Here is a 20021-nt window from a genome sequence, read left to right on the forward strand (position 1 = left end):
CCAAACCGACGGTGCCTAACCAACCCCTAACTTCCCAACTTACCTCTCGAAGTGGTGGTTGCACCCAGAAGACCTTCGTCACCAAGCCTGCAGTGTCTTTGAAAACCAGAGGTTTTCCATTGAAAACAACAGGGCGTCCGATGTCGAAACAGCACCCTGCACCGGCCACCCTAGTGCCGCTGAGGGTGCACCTTTGGTGCTACTTTGTTTCCCCATTTGCCCTGAGCTAAAGTCCAGGAGCATTGCTCCCACACCCAAGTGGCCTGCTCGTCAGCAGCCACCAACCGGAGGCCCCCTATCCCCCATTGGATAACATTGAGCCTTAGCACTGTGCACCCCGCTGAGGGTGTAACTAGAGTGCATCCTTGACCCTGGGGGATCTCTAAGTCTACCCGCAGAACCTCAACCCCCACTACCAAATGCTTACCTCAAAACCGATAACACTTTTTTCCTCCATAGGATAACATTGACTTTTTCTATGAAAAGTTTCTAGTGTGAAGTTTGAGAAACTAGCACAATTCTTTAAAATTGCATAATCTAACAAAAACAATTTTACTTACCTGTTTTCAGGAAATGTGCCAGAGTGGTATACAGGTATACTACTCTGTGTAAGCCTAGTAATCTCAAAAGTTACTTCCCTGCTATTTCACTAAAAAGCCTATTCAAGTCTATGTACTGCATTTACTAAGTATTGCATTTCTCTGCATCCATACTGTAAATCAAACCAAAGTGCATATACAATTATCATTCAAACTGTATTTCAATCGCATTACTACTGTAAAGTACTTATTGCTTACCTGTGCCAGGCTTGCTTGGTTCTAGAAAAATAAAATAACTAAAAGAATATTTTTATACAAAAACAATTGGTCTGAAGTTCAGTCTTTGAGTGTGTGAATTAATTAGCTGACTGAGTGTGTACAACAAATGCTTAACACTGTCCTCTGACACTGCCTTACTGCTCGACCACACTACCACAAATAGAGAGTAACGTTCTATCTAACTTTACCTCTGCCTACCTTTGGGGTTCCACTGGACTTCGTGCACACTATATATACCTCACTTTGGTATAGTATATACAGAGCCAGCTTCCTACAGCATGTGCTACTCATTCAGCTCCTCTTCTGTGTTAGGATGAGTTTAATTGGATGGTTGCAGTGGTGTTCTTCCTAATGGCGAACTGAAAAATTACAAACAGGCTTCTTGCGTTGACCCAGGTTTGTCTTTCTCCCAATTGTCTTGTAGCGTCCTTGCTCAAGCTCTGGTACCGGGAGCTGGAGGAGCCACTGATCCCACAGCAGTTCTACAAGCAGTGCATCAGCAACTATGAGAATCCAGACGCTGCCGTATCTGTCGTCCACTTACTGCCGGAGCTGAACAGACTGGTGCTATGTTACCTCATACACTTCCTTCAGGTAGAGTTACATTTCAGAAATTGTGTGGCATTGTATTAAGACTTAACTTATAATGAGCAGTTTCGGTCTACATTTATTGGCTGAATGTACAAAGGTTTAGAGTAACCATAGTAGACAATTGAACTGAAGGGGTGAAGAGGTGGTGCATACACAGTTGCTTCAGATAATGGATAAGCCTTTCTCTGCTGTTAGGTTTTCACATGTCCCATGCAACACATTTTGTTTTGTGCATGAAGTGCTGTGGACAAGTCTAAGCAGCTGATACGCAGGGTAGACAACAATTCGTCGGAAAATTTCCAATTTGGTGCATTAGACAACCTCAAAGGCTTAAAAATGGAAAGCTTTACTGAACTTGTGAGAGTATGTATGGTCTATGTTCATGTAAAAAAAACTGGCATGTTATTCAAATATGAAAAATGAGCAGAGATGCGCACTCCTGGTTTATTGTTGTTCCATTTTATTTCAAGAAAACCTCTTTCGTTTCAGCGTGCTGCACAGGGCTGGGGTCCGGCCTATTTCTCTGTGAAAATTGTATGTGTATTTCAGGAAAAAATATGCCTGAATCCCTATACGCACTGTTAGTGGTTTATGACCTATCGCAATTATCAGGCTATGTACAAGAATTCCACAATTCAAAAACAATGTTAGATCATTAATACAGAAATGCATTATTCAATGATTCTTGAGGATTACACTTGATTCTCGTGTACCCCTATGCATTTCATGACACTGGTTCCTTCCTCAGGGGTCTCTGTATCAAATACAAAAAGTAATTTAGCTAACCAAAACCTAACATCTCAACCAAGGAAACAATTACATCTAATCAAGTGATGCCTTATTGAGTTTACATTTTATAGTGGTTTATATGTATTCACCAACATCATGCGCGTCCCATCAGTGATCATCTATGGTATACCAACATATACCAAGAGCTTACCGGTTGCCATTTCAAAATAACTTGTTGTGTGAAACGTTAAACCAGTATCACCCTCAGTGAATAATCTCTGATGCAAATTACTCGCAATCTAAGTGGAATCGTCAATAGCTTCCATCATAACCAGACATCCTCCAAATCTTCCTAAAAGATAACACAGTTCTTAATACAAAAAGTACACCGGAATTGTGTACATTACATCCCACTCTTCATATACCCATACCTGAAACTGAAACTTGATTACCACGAATAACTTGTTGCAGTCCGCATGTTCTCTGTTTAACCTTCATCCAAAAATAGAAAACCAAGCTCAATTTACCAGCCTCTAAATCTACTAATTTGAGATTAGATCATGACCCTACCCAGGAGATTGGAGACATTCTATCTAAAATCCTAGAGAAAGCAACAGATATGGAATGGATCAACACAAAAACTCGAGCATTCCTAACAACATCTTTTCCCAGGCAACCACGTCTATATATGTTGCCTAAAATTCATAAAAATTACACGGATCCTCTATTTTGACCTATAGAGTCTGCTTGCGGTTCTTTGTTTGAACCTTTGGGCCCATATGTGGACTATTTTTTTACAACCTATTATACAGGCATGGTGTTCATATGTAAAAGACACTACTGACTTACTAACACAACTGCGAGATTTGCCAGCTGAGAACATGGAATAATATTATAATATTTGTTATGCACAATTGAGGTTTCTTCCCTATATATATCAATTCCTTTGCTAGAAGGATTAGAAGCAGTGGAATGGGCATTATTCATCCGATCTAACCTCAAAGCAAACAAGGTGCTTTTGTTAGAACTTCTTCAATTTTGTCTCCAACATAGTTATTTATTTCATTTATTTAATTATGAAGTTTTATATAGCACGAACATGACCCAAGCGGGTATCACACAGCGCTTCACAGAGGATCAAAGACAACCGAGTGGGAGACTAGTAGGTCAACCAACAATCTGAAAGAGCAGGATAAATGAGTAAACAAAAGTACCGAAATATCAGAACACCACATAAACACTATACATGAGCATATGTGTGAGGTGGGAGCATCAGAGCATGACCTCGGGGGTGGGGGGGCAGATATAATACAAGTTCAGAGAGTATTGCTTTCACTTTTTTGAAAGAGGACGTTGAGGTATTCAGTCTATGTTTCCAGAGGCAAGGCGTTCCAGATTCTCGGGGCAATACCATAGAAGGCTCGGTTATAGGTTTTCTTTCTTCATAATGTTTGCGGTTTCAGCAGCTAAGTGCTAGAACTCCTCCAAGAAGTACAAAGGAGTGTTAAGGGGATGGGCTTTGTGAGCCATGCAAGTCATTTTAAGATTAATCCTAGCCTCAAATGGAAGCCAGTTTAGAGATTTCAAATCTGGAGTGATGTGGTTATTTTTTTGGGATCCTGTGATGAGCCTAGCAGCCGAATTCAAAGAGACCCTAAGCGGTGCCAACTTGTAGCTCAGAAGACCACAGGGAGTTGCACTCCCATACTCCAATCTAGAGATGACTAGAGCTTGAACAGCAGACTTGAAGTCTTCCACAGGAAGGAAGGGTTTTATCTTTCTTTGTATGCTCATTTGGACATTTGCTCTCTTGGTGGCACGCTGATTTGCTCCTGCATTTTCAGGGCCTTATCAAGTATTATTCCAAGAGATTTGGTAGAGTCAATGATGTGTGAAATACAGTTGAGGCGTAGGCTGTTTTATGTATTCAACGATAATGGGCGCCTGTTTAGGAGGAGAGATAATGAGGAATTCCATATTGATAGAGTTTAGCTTGAGATGGGTGGAAGTCAGCCAGTGTTGGGTTTTAGTAGGGTTGAATTGAGTGAATTGATATCTTCTGGAGAGGAGATTTTCAGGTACAATTGGGTATCATCAGTATACATGTGATAGAGCATATTGTATGATTTGAGTATTTGCGTTAAGGGCTCCATGAACAGGTTGAATAGTGTGGGTTAGAGCGAGGACCCTTGTGGGACCCCCAAAGTGATCGGAGCAGAGTTGGAGAGGGAGGGATTGACTTTAAATCTTTGCGTTCTGTTTTGAAGAAATGAGGCAAACCAGTTCAACACTGATCCTGAAAGACCCATCCTGCATTCCAGTAAGTCCAGGAGGTTGTCATGTTTGACCGTATCAAAAGCTGAACAGAGGTCAAGGAGGATTAGAAGTCAAGCTTCGTTCCGATCCAGCATTTTTAGAGCATCATCCAATATGTGGGAAATGGCTGTTTCAGTGCTATGGCCCTGACGAAAGCCCGATTGGAATTGATATAGCAGCTGGAATTGATCAATGTGGCTAAATAATTGGACATGGACACATTTCTCTAGCAGCTTCAATAGAGTAGGAATGTTAGTGATTGGATGGAAGTTGTGAAGGTCTTCTTGCACTGCAGTGGTTTTTTTAAGAATGGGTGTAATCTGCCCAGACTTTAGACAATCAGGAATCACACCTTACTGTAGGGAGGCATTTACTATCTTGGTCCAGATTTGTACTCTGGACCTTTTAATTTCATTGAAGAAACTGGGGAGTAACGGGTCACTGAAGTGGTTTGAGGGTATAAGCGTAGTAAGGATGTTAAGTATAGAGATTTCATCATCATAAACTATATTTCAGTCCGCAGACCATTAAAGTGCAAATGCATACAGTACAGGAAGAGATAAGGTGCTACCAATGATTTGTTAAAATTCTGGTGAAGGATAAACTGTAGAGGATTGGGACTAGACAATAATTAAAAAGTTAAAATAGTAATATTTTGGAGCACCTAAAGCTGAGGCAACAAGGACCTGTATCGCACAAAGGTCAGCAGCATGGCCCGCCATGTTGTCTCAGTAGTAGAAGTGCCACAATGGTTGTGACAAATTATAAATGTCTACTGCACATAAACTGTATAGCATGTAAAAAGCACACTTAAAAAAAATAAAATCTTTTAAAGTAATAAAATTCAGTAGAAAAAAACAATAGTCATTTATATTTTCAGTAGAGATCTTCTGATAGCCCACATCTTACTGAGAAACATAGCAACTACTCAAACTATCAGTAAACTAGTTTCAGATTTTAAGATGCGCAGTGCTTCTCAGTGCAACGGGTGCCAATGCGATTGCAAAGAGGGGCTAACCATGTAGATCTCAGGGACCAATAGAGTGGACAAACAAAAAGTATGTGGCCTATCGACTCAGCAGTTGAGGGACATCCAGGAAAAACAGAGATGAAGTAGCAGACTTTCGCCAAGAGGCTGTGAGAGAGTTCACCGGGATGGAACCAAATCTAAATTGCATATGGAGCTTCCTCTCCTGCAGGACCGTTATGCCCTCTAGATATTGCTGAAATTCACTTGTCAGTTTGAACTCCAGAAAGTCCGATGCGAGACGCCCCCCAGCGCTGATAAGTAAGAGAAGACTGGGCCACCCAATTCCTGTACTGTTTCTTAATTAGGTCCCTGCTAGGGAGAAGTGCAGGAACCCTAACGTCCCACATCTCTCTAGCACTATTGCAGTAAGCAGGGATTTCAGTTTATAAAACCAACCAATTTTGTTTGAGTGACCGAGGCAATTACCATGGGTAGGGCAACAGAATATGGGAGCAACTCAGGAGTAGTCCTAAGGCACAGCCAGAACATAAGGGGGCGTAGCTTTGCCTTCTCGATGATGGAAGTTCTGCCCATGTCCAGCCTGAGAGTGCTCTGTGGAAGTGAAACCAAAGCTCTCAGGAATTTGTTCTCTGTAGTCAAGAAACCCTCACAGTTCAGCACCTTATAGTGCTGAGCCCACTGCCTTGCAGTCGTAGATGTGAAGCGGGGCTGCTACAGGTCTGCTGGAGGATGTCCTGTGTTCCTTGACCAGGGCCCCAGTAATCTGCATGTGTTGGTGAGTCCGCTTCACTATATGGGGTTCAATGACTGGTCATCGAAGAGGGTGATTCCCAGATACTCCAAGCTATTTACTCTCTCCAGGGGTATCCCACCCAGTGTGAGTTAGCCATTAAATATTTTGTGGGGGTTCAATATTAAGTTTTGTTTTCGAGGTATTGATCTCCAAGCCAAGCATGGCACAGAAGGCCTCAAAGCGATCCAAGAGCAACTGAAGCCCTCTAGGGGTTTTGGACACCAGCTGTGTATCATCGGCAAAGAGAAGTGTTACCACTTTGGTACCCCCAAAGTGGGAGCATCTGCGGGGATCTCAGAGAGGTACTGGACGACGCCGTTAAAAGCGAGAAAAGTGTAGGGGCGAGTACACAGCCCTGTCGGACCCCGTTATTAACTCTAGTTGGGTCTGTTAGCTGTCCTTGACTACGCCAGCGAACTTTTGCGTAGTTAGTCTCATGGAGGCGAATAACTATTGATAAGACATAAAGAGGGAGGCCCATCTCTTTTAGAGCACACCAGAGCTATGTCTTGGTCAAAGGCAGACCTAAGATCAATAAAAGCAACGTAAAGGCTTCCCTGGCGTATGACCACCGTCTTCCATATCAGTAAGAGGAAGGGAAAAACCTGGTCAATATTGCTAGTTTTTTGCCTGAACCCAACTTGGAAGGGGGACAAGATGCTAAGGTCCCTGCTCCAGGCCTGTATTTTCCAAAGGAGTGCACGATTGAACACCTTTTGAACACAGTCTATCAGACTGATAGGCCTGTAGTTGGAAGGTGACGATCGGTCACCCTTCTTATAGACTGAGATTACCTCAGCTCCATTCCAAGAAGGTGGAATTGGGGCACCCACTGCAATGCCATTAGCTAGTGCCAGGATGTAGTTTGTCCAATTCTCAATGTCGTTAAGAAAAACATCACCTGGAATGCCATCAGGTCCAGCGGCCTTGGCCTTTACGACAGAGTTAATGCTGGCCCTGACTTCAGCTCCTGTGAAGAAATCAGTAGAGCATGAGTGCGTGTGGTCAAGAGTACAGACTACAATATCTGGGATATGAGGCTCGGAGTATAGTGTGGAAAAATGATCTTGCCAGGCTGCAATGGAAATGGTGTTAGTCGGTGGCAGGGACCTGTTGGCATACCCCCTGGTAACTAGAAGCCAAAAATGCTTGGAGTCTTTCCTATTGCAGACCTCGTTAATTAGCGACCAGCAGTTCTCCTCCCATTCCCTCTTTGTTCTAACCTGAGCTGCCTTCTAAGCATTATTTACTTCTCTCAGCTCTGCCACATTGCTTGCCCTAATGGCGACAGCTAATTGACATCTAAGGCTCCTACCCTCCTGGTTGAAACAGGCAAACTGTGACCTGGTCTTTCTACTGGTGTCCTGGGGGCGTAGTGGTTCTTTAAAGAGAGTGGCCAACAGACTAAAAAGGTGGCTGTGACAAGTCGTAACCTCACCCAGCTTTCCCTGTTTAAATCTAGATAACTTGGTGATACTGTCTAGCATATTAAATTTGATTACTTCGAGTTTCTCTGCGTCAAGGGATACCCGGGCCCAATTGAGCAGTCTGCTATCATTAGTTCGGCATATCTCCCTAGTCGTAACAATGGGGTGGGTTTGATTCATGTACCTGACCCAGGGCGATACCAGGGAGAGCTCTAAAGGATTGTGGTCGCTATCTGTGGTGGACCCCACAAACATGTAGAGATTTCGTCAAAGGGTGTGAATTGTCTCCAGGAGGCGCTGTTTTTGTGTGTGAGCCAAGGAGCAGGCGGTGGCCGAGGGGCGGGCGGGGATGAGGGGTAGATAGGGGATGGGTCTGTCAGTTGGTTCATCAATGTCTGGAGGTCAGTTTCAATCTTATCCATCTTTTCGAGGAAGAAGTCAGCAAAATCATCACAATTTGGCTGCGTAACGGAAGCTGTTGGCGAAAGAATGGGGAGATTGTTGGATTGGAGTTTAATTAATTCAAAAAGCTTTTGTGGCTTGTAGGTGGCTTTATCTAGTTGGCTTCTGAAGAAGTTTGCTTTCGCACTTCTAATATGCTCCTCCTAGATCTCAGGAGCATAAGGTGTTCAAGAGGTTCAGAAAGTCTCAGATTGCGTCTATTTGTATTTAAGATATCGTTGAACCAAAGTTTGGAGTCTTTGGTGGACCTTCATTTTAGTGGCAAAGGGGCAAAAGCATCTAGAATGTTCAGTATGAAGTTGTTGTAATACTGAAGGAGGTCATGTACCTCAGACATGTGAATAGGTGGAGGCAAGGTCATGTAGCTAAGGGATATCATTTCATTCAGGTTTGCATTTCGGATGAGTTGTTTTCAATGCATAGGTTTCTTAGGTTGAGATTTTATCATAGTTCAAGGTTCCATAATGCAGAGGGATATGTAGCGATGATCAGTCTAGTCACATGGGACAATCGAATCAAGTTGAATGCAGGTGGGTTTAGAGATGAATAGGTCCAGGATTGAGCCCAAGATATGAGTGGGGCTGTCACAGATTTGAATCATGTTAAGGTCAACTAGGAAAGTTTTGAGGTTATTCACTGCAGGGTCATTAACGTCATTCCAGTGAAGATTGCAGTCTCTGAGGAAGATTTGGGTACAGTGATGATCCACATTGGAGGAGATGGTTTCCATAATTTGTTCCACAAAAGGGAAGTTATCACCCGCACGGCTGATGGTAGAATGTGTGCAAGGTGCATAGAGACCTGTGGTTGCTTGTGATGTCTATGCACATGTATTTGCAAGAGGAGAGAGTAGCAGTGTGTGACTCTTTCACAATAAGACTATTCAGATACGTACAGGTGATCCCTCCACCAGGTTGTACCGATCTGTCAAGTTTAATGATGTTATGGCTAGGAGGGACTAGGATGTCAAGGACCGGACCAGGAGACTCCTTTAGCCAGGTTTCCATAAGTATTAGAAGGTCAAATTCCTGTGCCAAGATGAGATCAGCCATGTCTGCGGCGTGTTTCACAGCAGATCTACAATTGATAACCATGCAATTCAAGTGCAGTGTTAAGTCGGATGAGGTAGACTGAGTGATTAGAACTTGCTTGAGGTTGACAGTGTTTATAGTATTAGGGTTGTGTCTGGGTCTTCTGTGAGGGTTTGGGGAAATAGACTGAATATGTTCCTGTTTATCCAGATTGGCCGTATGAGTGGAATTGTGTGTAAGAAGGAGGGAATGAATTTCACTATCTGTTAAGGAGATCTTACATCTACAAGGTTTGGAGGCAGCATCCAGGCAAGGAGTGGTTCTGCAACTTTGGGTGGGGAAATGCCGCACATGGAGATAATCCCTTCACTGAAAGGGGAGCTGACAGCTTAGTGTAGTAGTTAGTAGCTGGTACTTGATTATGTCTGTTCTTCCCTAACGACCTGTGAGCCAAAAATTCATTACCCAATTCTTAGGTGATGATAGGAAGCTTTTGTAGGTCAGCCATAAGTAGTTGAAGATCCCGAGAGATATTAGCTAGACAACAAGCAGGGAAGAGGTGATGATCAGATGACAAAGATTGTATCCGGGAGCCTGTATGTGGGGAGGGAGATCTGATAGCGGAGTTAGAGTGATGCTGGCCTGGGAGATCCAGAGGAGGGGAATTTGAGTTGGAGAGATAACAAGGCTTGCCAGGGAGCGTAGGAGGACTCCTAAGCTGATTACTTTAGAGATGCAAGGGTTGTACGAGTGCTGATGTTGTTAGTGGAAATGGATTCAGACTTCATGTGATTACCTTATGAGCCATGGGTCGTGTGGGAGACATTAGTAGCAAGTAGGCAGGGGCTAGCGCATGATGTGAGCGTATGTGTAGAGGCAGAGGGAGAGCCATTGCCCTGGCTACCAAGATTAGGGGCGTGGGTAGTGTGCTAAGTAAGATCACTGATAATCATGTGAGAATCAGATCCCGCTGGCTTGGTGGGGAGATGGGAAAGTATGAGCTGCTTGAAGAGAAGGTGTTGCAGGGAGGAGTGAATAGGTGGGAGGGACTATGTAACGAGATCACTTGGGGGAGCTGTGAGAGGGATGAGGGGCTAAACCACCCATTTGCAGTTTATAGATCCCTGTTAGTTATGGATTTCTTGATGATGTGAAAAGTTTCATCAAAAATACCTAGATGACGGTCAGCAGCTTGGATGAGGATTATCCCATTGTTATACATCGTGATGTTAGCAACAGCTTTGAAAATGGGCGAGGGGACTATCAAGAGCCTTAGTCGGTGTGCACATTTTTGAGAAGCAGTGATCATGAGCAGTGAGTGGAATGCTTTCCTCCATTTAGCTCTTCTTTTCGAGTAGAAGATGAGATCACTAATTATAGAACCCTTTTTAAAGCAGGAGAAGGGATCAGAGATTAAGATTTCTGGATAAAATTTAAGAATTCTGTGTTTGAGGCGTTTAGATGCATTTTTAGATAGGTTAGGTGGGTATTTAATTGTAAAGACATTGAGTCCCAATCGCTCCAGCTTGGCATCAAGTTACTTTAAATGGCAAGAGGATTTTTTCCTCCAAATCAGTGGCACTAACATGGGTATTTGGGGAGGGAGGGCACCTGTTTATGCAAACATATTAATGGCTAAGTTCGAACAGGACCACATCTTATCAGACAACGCATGGAGCGACAATTTTAGCATTTTATTGTCAATATATTTCAGACATTTTTCTGATATGGCGGAACACGGAAAATAATCTTATTGAAAGTATTACGGCCCTAAATACAAAAAATGACAGGATGAAATTCACTCATACTGTGAGCAAGACCAGTGTAGCATTCCTTGATGTTTGGATTGAAAATTACAACACAGGTCTAAGAACAAGTGTATACACTAAACCCACTGACTGCAATAATGCGTTACATTTCCAACGTTTTCATCCCCCGAAATTGCTTGAAAATGTACCTTACGCTCAAATAATGGGACCAGGGATAATTTCTTCAGATACAATGACCTGTGAAAAAGCCATAGTTATGATCTGAACAAACAGATCTGTTCAGCAAACAGATGAAACCATAAAAGAAGCAAACAGTTTTTATATCACAGTTTTTGACTAAATCAAAATGCATTCAAAAATGTATTCTGAAACGGTGGGACCCATTACAAACTGAACCAGATTTCAGATTAATTTTTTAATCCAGACCATTATATGCCTACACTAGAACAAGGTGGCTGGACAGGATTATTCGTGAAACAATTCACCAGACACACAGTCAATCTGTACCGTGTGACCACTGGATTTAATTTTCCAAACAAGTTTATTTTTCTTTTTTACATTTATCAGCAATTTTTTGAAACACAAGCACAAACAAAACCACTGTCAATTCAAAAGGTTCATATATACAGTATCTACAAATGCACACATTTACAAATTTACAACAAAGAATCAAACAAAAGATTGGTTAGACACACCAAAAGACAATCACAAATGTATAATAATTCAAATAAATTGCAATTATATACAGTGCAGAGATTAATCCATAAGCGAACAAACGGGAACCAGTCCTAGAGATTGAAAAAACCAAGTGACAGGCGGGGTTGAGATCAAAAACAAGCCTGCCTGTCAACGAAAGCCTGTGGTGTAATGTTAAATAGGGTTGCAAGGCTAGGATACAGAGTGGTGGTATGATTTACATCCTAGCGGCACCCTTTGTTGTAGCCACAGGGTGGTATTGTCGACGCGTTTCGAACCTAAGTATTCAAGGTTCTCTTCAGGACAGGGACTGGGAAACAGATTCTGCAAAAAAGTACAGAATTTGGTGTCAGACGTACATTGACGTACTGTAAAATGCCTACTCAGACTCCATGAGAAGTGGAAAGTATTTACCTGCACGCGGGCACAAAGGTTGCCGTGGCGTAGGTATGTCGTGTTCACACCTAAAAGACATATATAAAGGTGCTTAATGCACGGGAATTAAAAGGGTCGCACTAGGAAAGGCGAACGGGCTGTCCTATGTATGAATCATACCTGCAATAGGCGCAGAGCAGGACTTAAGGCGTGGTGTCAGGCTTCAGAAGCTTGCAGGTATCAGGGCGGCTCACATTATTTTGCGCGTGTAGGTCTAGATGGGTGATACAAAATCATGTATGGAATATATATATCTCTCAAGGCATGGGTGCACAGCACAACACCCCCCCAATCGCCAAGAACGACTTGCGCGAGGTTCCTACCTGGCTATGCAGACCACAGGGAGGGAAGCGGCCGGTCACTGGCCTCAGTTCAGGCCGGCAGTTAAAGTTGGCCCGCTGAAAAAAGAGAGAAACCCTTTGTGAGCGCCAGGGTCAAGAGGCAGCAGCGGAGCTGGTTACAAACCGCTGCGCATAGCAATGCTTACTTTTCTGAATGAAGTAATCAAGCCACAGAAGGTCCGTGTTGCTCACTCTCTCCCAGGAACAAGCTGTTAGGGGCTCCATTCCGTTTTTTGACCACACCCCCTGTTACTGTGAACTGGATTCAAAACACCCACTGGTGTCCCGGCGCTCCACCTACAGACAGCTTGTTCCTGGGAGAGAGTGAGCAACACGGACCTTCTGTGGCTTGATTACTTCATTCAGAAAAGTAAGCATTGCTATGCGCAGCGGTTTGTAACCAGCTCCGCTGCTGCCTCTTGACCCTGGCGCTCACAAAGGGTTTCTCTCTTTTTTCAGCGGGCCAACTTTAACTGCCGGCCTGAACTGAGGCCAGTGACCGGCCGCTTCCCTCCCTGTGGTCTGCATAGCCAGGTATGGAACCTCGCGCAAGTCGTTCTTGGCGATTGGGGGGGTGTTGTGCTGTGCACCCATGCCTTGAGAGATATATATTCCATACATGATTTTTTATCACCCATCTAGACCTACACGCGCAAAATAATGTGAGCCGCCCTGATACCTGCAAGCTTCTGAAGCCTGACACCACGCCTTAAGTCCTGCTCTGCGCCTATTGCAGGTATGATTCATACATAGGACAGCCCGTTCGCCTTTCCTAGTGCGACCCTTTTAATTCCCGTGCATTAAGCACCTTTATATATGTCTTTTAGGTGTGAACACGACATACCTACGCCACGGCAACCTTTGTGCCCGCGTGCAGGTAAATACTTTCCACTTCTCATGGAGTCTGAGTAGGCATTTTACAGTACGTCAATGTACGTCTGACACCAAATTCTGTACTTTTTTGCAGAATCTGTTTCCCAGTCCCTGTCCTGAAGAGAACCTTGAATACTTAGGTTCGAAACGCGTCGACAATACCACCCTGTGGCTACAACAAAGGGTGCCGCTAGGATGTAAATCATACCACCACTCTGTATCCTAGCCTTGCAACCCTATTTAACATTACACCACAGGCTTTCGTTGACAGGCAGGCTTGTTTTTGATCTCAACCCCGCCTGTCACTTGGTTTTTTCAATCTCTAGGACTGGTTCCCGTTTGTTCGCTTATGGATTAATCTCTGCACTGTATATAATTGCAATTTATTTGAATTATTATACATTTGTGATTGTCTTTTGGTGTGTCTAACCAATCTTTTGTTTGATTCTTTGTTGTAAATTTGTAAATGTGTGCATTTGTAGATACTGTATATATGAACCTTTTGAATTGACAGTGGTTTTGTTTGTGCTTGTGTTTCAAAAAATTGCTGATAAATGTAAAAAAGAAAAATAAACTTGTTTGGAAAATTAAATCCAGTGGTCACACGGTACAGATTGACTGTGTGTCTGGTGAATTGTTTCACGAATAATCCTGTCCAGCCACCCTGTTCTGTTTTTCCTATTGTTGAGATCCGGGTTGGTCAGATGTAGGATCCAATACCTTTACTGTTTCACAGTACACTAGAACAAGACATTTGAAAGAACTATTGGCACCAACAACCAGATCACAACAAATGAGCATGGAAGGTACAAAGAAACGTCAAAATTGCATACATTGCAATAATGTAATCACGGGCAACAGTATTACCCATCCAAAGACTGGAGATTCGGTGACACTCAAACACTCAGCGAATTGTAATCCAGCAATGTTATATATTACATATAATGCCATTGCGGAATGTTGTATATTGGTAAACTGAAAGAAAAATAAAGGTTAGGATCACTGAACCTAAGAGCATGATTCGGAACAAGAACACTCATTCTAATTTAGTGGCACATTGGTTACAAAAATGTCATAACATTGCTCAACTCAGGTTTTTAATATTGGAAGTAGTAACCATCAAAGAAGGCATGAATCCCACCAGGACATTACTATAAAAGGACATTTTCTGGATACAAAAATCAATACTATGATGCCATTATATCTTAACAACATTATTGATATGAGTTGTTTTTATAACACACCTAAAACCACTTAAAATTACATCATTGTGTTCACATCCATGATATATCAGGCACACCACGAAAGACATACAAACATTGGGGGATAACAGAGTAATACACAACACATTAAATGTAAAGGAGTAAGGAAGATATTTATGTAAACAAAGCAATTAGAAGCAACGTTAGTTTGAATAGAGTCATGAATATGTACATGAACATGTAATATCTACAGAGATAATGCACACTGTGGTATTGTGTTTAGTTATGATCACAATGATGCTTACTGAACATGGTTTGTGAAAAAGTGGGCCAAAAAGCAAATAATTGTGTCGAGGCATGTGATTATTCGGCTCTATAGTCACAAACAATTGAGGTAGGAATGAGGTAATGGAGGCGTTCTTAGTTGCGGAGTTAATCTCATTGCCCTATCATAAAGGGTTTTTCCGTATGAGTATCTTGACAAGATGTCTGCCACACACGCGCCAGGGAAGAATAGTGTTGAATGGCCCGTCGTTGGTTGCGGGAACGGGAGACTCCGGCATCACGTATGTTCGAAGGGTGTCTGTTGAAAAGAGGAAGGGTAGGGGGAAGCGGTTACTCATCACAAACAGAGAACCACTAGAGTGGCTTGACGTACAGGAGTACCTGGTAGGCACCAAGAGAAGAGAGGTTAGGAATAGAACTAGTGTTGGCATAGAGGCCGGTAAATGGATATTTGTTTTCTGTTTTTGGTTGAAGGTTGAACAGAGAACAAGCAGACTGCAACAAGTGGTTCGTAGGGATCCCTTTTGAGTTGCAGGTATGGGTATATGAAGAGTGGGATGTAAGGTACACAATTCCGGTGTACTTTTTGAATTAAGAACTGTGTCCTCTTTTAGGAAGATTTGGACAATGTCTGGTTATGATGGAAGCTATTGACGATTCCACTCAGATTGTGAGTAATTTGCAGCAGAGATTATTCACTGAGGGTGATACTGGTTTAATGTTTCACACAACAAGTTATTTTGAAATGGCAACCGGTAAGCTTTTGGAAGATGTTGGTATACCATAGATGATCCCTGATGGGACAAGCATGATGTTGGTGAATACATATGAACCACCATATAAGTAAACTCAATAAGGAATTACTTGATGAGCTGTAATTGATTCCTTGGGTAGGGTGTGGGGTTAACTAAATAACTTTTGTTATTTGATACAGAGGCCCCTGAGGAAGGGACCAGTGTCCTGAAATGCACAGGGTTACACAAGAGTCAAGTGGAATCCACAAGAATCCTTGAATAATGTGTTTCTGTGTTAATGATCTAACATAGTTTTTGAATTGCAAAATTCTGTAAATACATGGAATATTTAAAAAAGATAAAAGAAATGAAAATTTTGTTTTGTGAAACTGTTCAAAGAGTTTGTGTTTACACTGATAATTGTGATAGGGCATAAACCACTAACAGTGCATGCGCATAGGGATTCAGGCATATATTTTCCTGAAATACACATACTATGTTATTCAAATCATCATGCAATTATTGCGTCCTCGTTTTTGCTATTTTTGTAACTGTGTCACACTTGCACCATGCTTCAAACACTTTGTGTGTGTATGTCCATTTCCTTTACGACTCCTGGTCTGACCTTAACTCAGTGCAACAAAAAGTTTTCTTATGACGGCGCAGGGCATCTTTTCTAGCTCTCTCGTGCTTTATCCTGTGTCTTGCCCTTTTCATCCCTTTCCATTCAGCTTTGGCGTTTGTCAAGTCCTGTCAATTAGTACTCTTTCAGTTTAAGTTGCAAATGCATTCCGACGACATACCAGAACTCTTATCTGAGAAGGGACTAGTGTACTTGATATTAGGTAGTAGCCTGTTGGCAAACCCACCTCAGTTCCTGTGAGTCAATCCACCATGTTCATCCAGTCTTTGTACTGTCCTACTGCTAATATACCTATATTTCTGCTGCAATCCACTGTCTGGGCACACACCATGGTGATCACCCCTTTGACTGTCTGCTTGGAACAAACTGCCTCCAAAAATGGAAACACTCAAAGGACTGGAGGAGCTTTATTTTAATTGTTGTATAAATACAAAAGTATTGAGAAATGATCCCGGAGGTGTTGTTTAATTAGCTAATGTAGTGACAGAGACTTTTCAATAAAAGATTCCTGGGCTTGGAACAGGAAAATTCAGATTTCCTTTTGCTTCAATGTTTTCTATGACTTCGACTCCCTTCTAACTTATCCTCTTCCTCTCTCTCATTGGGCAGATTTTTGCACAACCGGCCAATGTGGGCACAACCAAGATGGATGTAAACAATCTAGCTATGGTGATGGCGCCCAACTGCCTCCGGTGCCAGTCAGATGAGCCCAGGATCATCTTTGAAAACACGCGCAAGGAGATGTCTTTTCTACGGATGCTGATAGTGCACCTGGACACAAGCTTCGTTAAGGGGCTTCTTTAGGAATTCACATCACATTGTATGTCATATGTCTTCATTATGTGGGGAAACTGGGAGTGAACGTATAGGGGACATATTTTTTGCGTGTCAGCCTTCAATAGAGGCGGATAAACTGTACAGCTCAGTTTTTGGTGTGTAAGGCTTCTGGAAATTGTACTTCTGTTTGTAAACTTCGATGCAATACTGGAGGCATTTCTTTTAAGTTATGCGTTGAGCTAAAGAGCAATACATTACATACCTTTAATAAATCCAGAGATTACTGGAATGTAGTTTTCATAACAAATCATATCTCATCACTGCTGCAGATTATTCCTGGTCCAAATTAGGTCAAGTTTGGAGAAGGAGGGCTAAAAAGTGTTCTCCAGTAACCCGTTATCATTGGATCACTGCAAATTGTTCCCAATTAAGCTTTAAATGCTGCTGCTGATCTGTAGAAAAGACTTGTTTTTTCAAACATCAGTGATGCAGAGGGTGCAGTGAATATTGGATGGCGTGGGCAAATATTGTTTGATGCCCCTTTGTATCTTTAAAGGGGATTACTATTTCTGTTGATCTGATCGATATGTGACAGTTTTAATGTATTGTTTTTCTCCAATGCACCTTATAGACACTCTCCTCTCCTCTTCCTGACACGGTGAGAGTCAAAACTGATGAATAAGAGGCACATAGGAAATTTTGAAGATGATGTTGTAAAGTATTGTAATTCAGCGTCTTCGTTTTGATGGAGACATATTCTTCATAAAGTCTGCAGTGTTACTTGCCCTATACCCGCATCCTTTTTACATTACAAATTGTAACTCTGAAACAGACAGGATCTCTAAATTCCATCTGTTTACAAATCATAATCTTGTTGTTACACATCATAAATTATTACTCAGTTGATTTACATATGAAACATTAACTTTAGAGTCCATATCCTCACTTGTCATCAACTTTGCCACTCTAGGTCATGTCCATGTTATGCAAAAAAGCATATAGCAGTCCATCTGTACAGGATGCTCTTTCCTGAAAAGCTGATTCCTGTAGTAAGACATCACTTACTGTGACATAAACAGTATACTTCACACTTCTAGAAAAACATCGGATATGTTATTCTGCAAATCAAAAAGAACTGTTGCCGGATCTCAATTTGTCTCAAGTATTGTATTTTTTAAGGACTTTTTGGGGAACTCGAGTGGTGCAGACATTTTTACTTTTGCCACTCAAATGGGTGACTATAATTCTATGCCTTATCCAGGTATTCTTTGCTCTTCTGTGTATGGCACATACACAACTTTTTAAAGCAAAAGTAGGCCTTAATTACTTTATGATATGACTTACTAGTCCACTGCTAAAAGGTTTCAAGCAGCTCAGATGGCAACGCATTCCATCTGCACAAATGGCTTTGGCTTTACTTGCATAGTAAAAACCAAAGACAAGGTCAGTCACATGCTGAGTGGACTAGGAGTTTGCTCGAAGTACTGCTTGCGCGGATGATGGATTTATATATTTGTGTCACAGCTGACCAAATCATGCCCCATTTTACATTACACTGAGTGCTTGTAGAGGTGGCAAAAGTCTGGAGCTCTAATTTAAGCATTCAAAGACTAACTTAATTGGCATTGTAATCATGCAGATATTATCCAATGTACTTAGCATATTTATATTTTTCTGCACTGTAAAACACTGATAAGTTGCTCAAGCAGTCGAGCATTATCTCTTGTACTTAATTGTTTGGAGTTGATCTGTATTTCTCCGAATACAGCACAACCCGATATTCAGAATTGAGGGGGTTTAGCTTAGGTCGCTTTGTCCCGCAGGATATGTAATGCTCTGCTTCCACGGTACACTGTATCCGCTCTAGGTGCTGGACCTTTCTCAGTTTGATTGTAACTCTAAAGTTTCAATGTTAACATCTGGCCAAGCCATCAAACGTGCCTCTGTTCCCGCACACATTAAAAGTACAAGTGGGACCAGGACAGTATTCTGTTTCTTTCTACTCTGAGCACTTCTCTGTTCTTACCTACCATAGCTTCAGAGTACTTGGTCTTGTGATTGTCAACAAGAAAGCACTGATTTCCCCAAGACAGGGACCACATGCCCTAGCTTTAGTCTAAAGAAGGTTTGTGCAGTTTCCTGTACTTTGGACGTTTAGTCTGCAAGCTACCATGTCACCCTCCTCATTGGTTTGAACATGATGCAATACAGGTCTGCCTTTGAAGACCTTCAGTTTGAGCATAGATGAGCAAATTTGTAAAACCTGAGATAGAATGCTTACAGACATCAGTGCAGCGTACTTGAAGAGATGAGTACAGACTGAGAACAAATACTAAATCAGGGTCAGAGTATCCACTTGATGTCCTGTCAGTCAAGATAGTCCCCTTGGTCTATTGTTTGTGCTTATCAGATGGTTATTCTTACTTCTTGACTGAGTATTTCTTTTCAATTCCACAACAGGCTCTTACACAATGGAGAAACAACAATTGGTTGTGTGCCTTTGTATAGGGCACTGAACAGGTGTAGCTGGACACCTCTGCTTTAAGCTGTGGGCCATCATGGGTCTCTGCATTGGACTGTGAATAATAAATCCTATACCCTTGCTTAAAGCACTGAATTATCAGATGTATGCTCCTGTATTAGACTTTGAACTATTCTGTCATACACATCTGCGTCAGACTGTGAATTATTAGTCTTAAACCCTGCATTGGCTGTGATCTCAGAAGTACGTCCGTACCTTTGGAAGTGGATAATTATTCATGCAATCCAGATGTTAGTTCCAGGGAAGGCTACAGCTGGGCACAGCTGTATTAGGTTATAGCGTATCCTTTATACACCCAAGCATTAGGCTGTGACCTTTCTTCATAGATCCTTTTATTAGGCTGTGCACTGCCATGAATTTGGTTTGGAACATCTATTGTACGTCCATTTGCACTGAATTATCACCGCCAAACTAGTATGCACCAAGCTTTGAGCTGCTGGAGCTGGGCTGAGTTTCATTGTTTCCTTTGTGAAAGATATGGAGACCTGTAATAGGGGAAATTATGATGACATGTAGTTACTCTGGAAACATTTTATAAAGGGCAATTGACTCTGAGTTGCTGAGGC

At 42.1% G+C, this 20021-nt stretch overlaps 1 protein-coding gene across 3 annotated transcripts in view; it reads left to right on the forward strand.

Annotated features, from left to right (window-relative positions):
* Window positions 1–17220, forward strand: part of LOC144768507 (rho GTPase-activating protein 39-like) — a 513307-nt gene extending 496087 nt beyond the window's left edge. For all 3 annotated transcript variants that reach the window (XM_078652231.1, XM_078652230.1, XM_078652232.1), the window contains 2 exons: window positions 1243–1412; window positions 16746–17220. In XM_078652231.1, coding sequence (XP_078508357.1) covers window positions 1243–1412; window positions 16746–16940 — 365 coding nt within the window. In that variant the 3' untranslated portion in view covers window positions 16941–17220. The remainder of the gene's footprint in view (window positions 1–1242; window positions 1413–16745) is intronic.
* Window positions 17221–20021: the final 2801 nt, after the last annotated feature.

Source organism: Lissotriton helveticus, chromosome 7, assembly GCF_964261635.1.
Source record: "Lissotriton helveticus chromosome 7, aLisHel1.1, whole genome shotgun sequence".
NCBI lineage: Eukaryota > Metazoa > Chordata > Amphibia > Caudata > Salamandridae > Lissotriton > Lissotriton helveticus.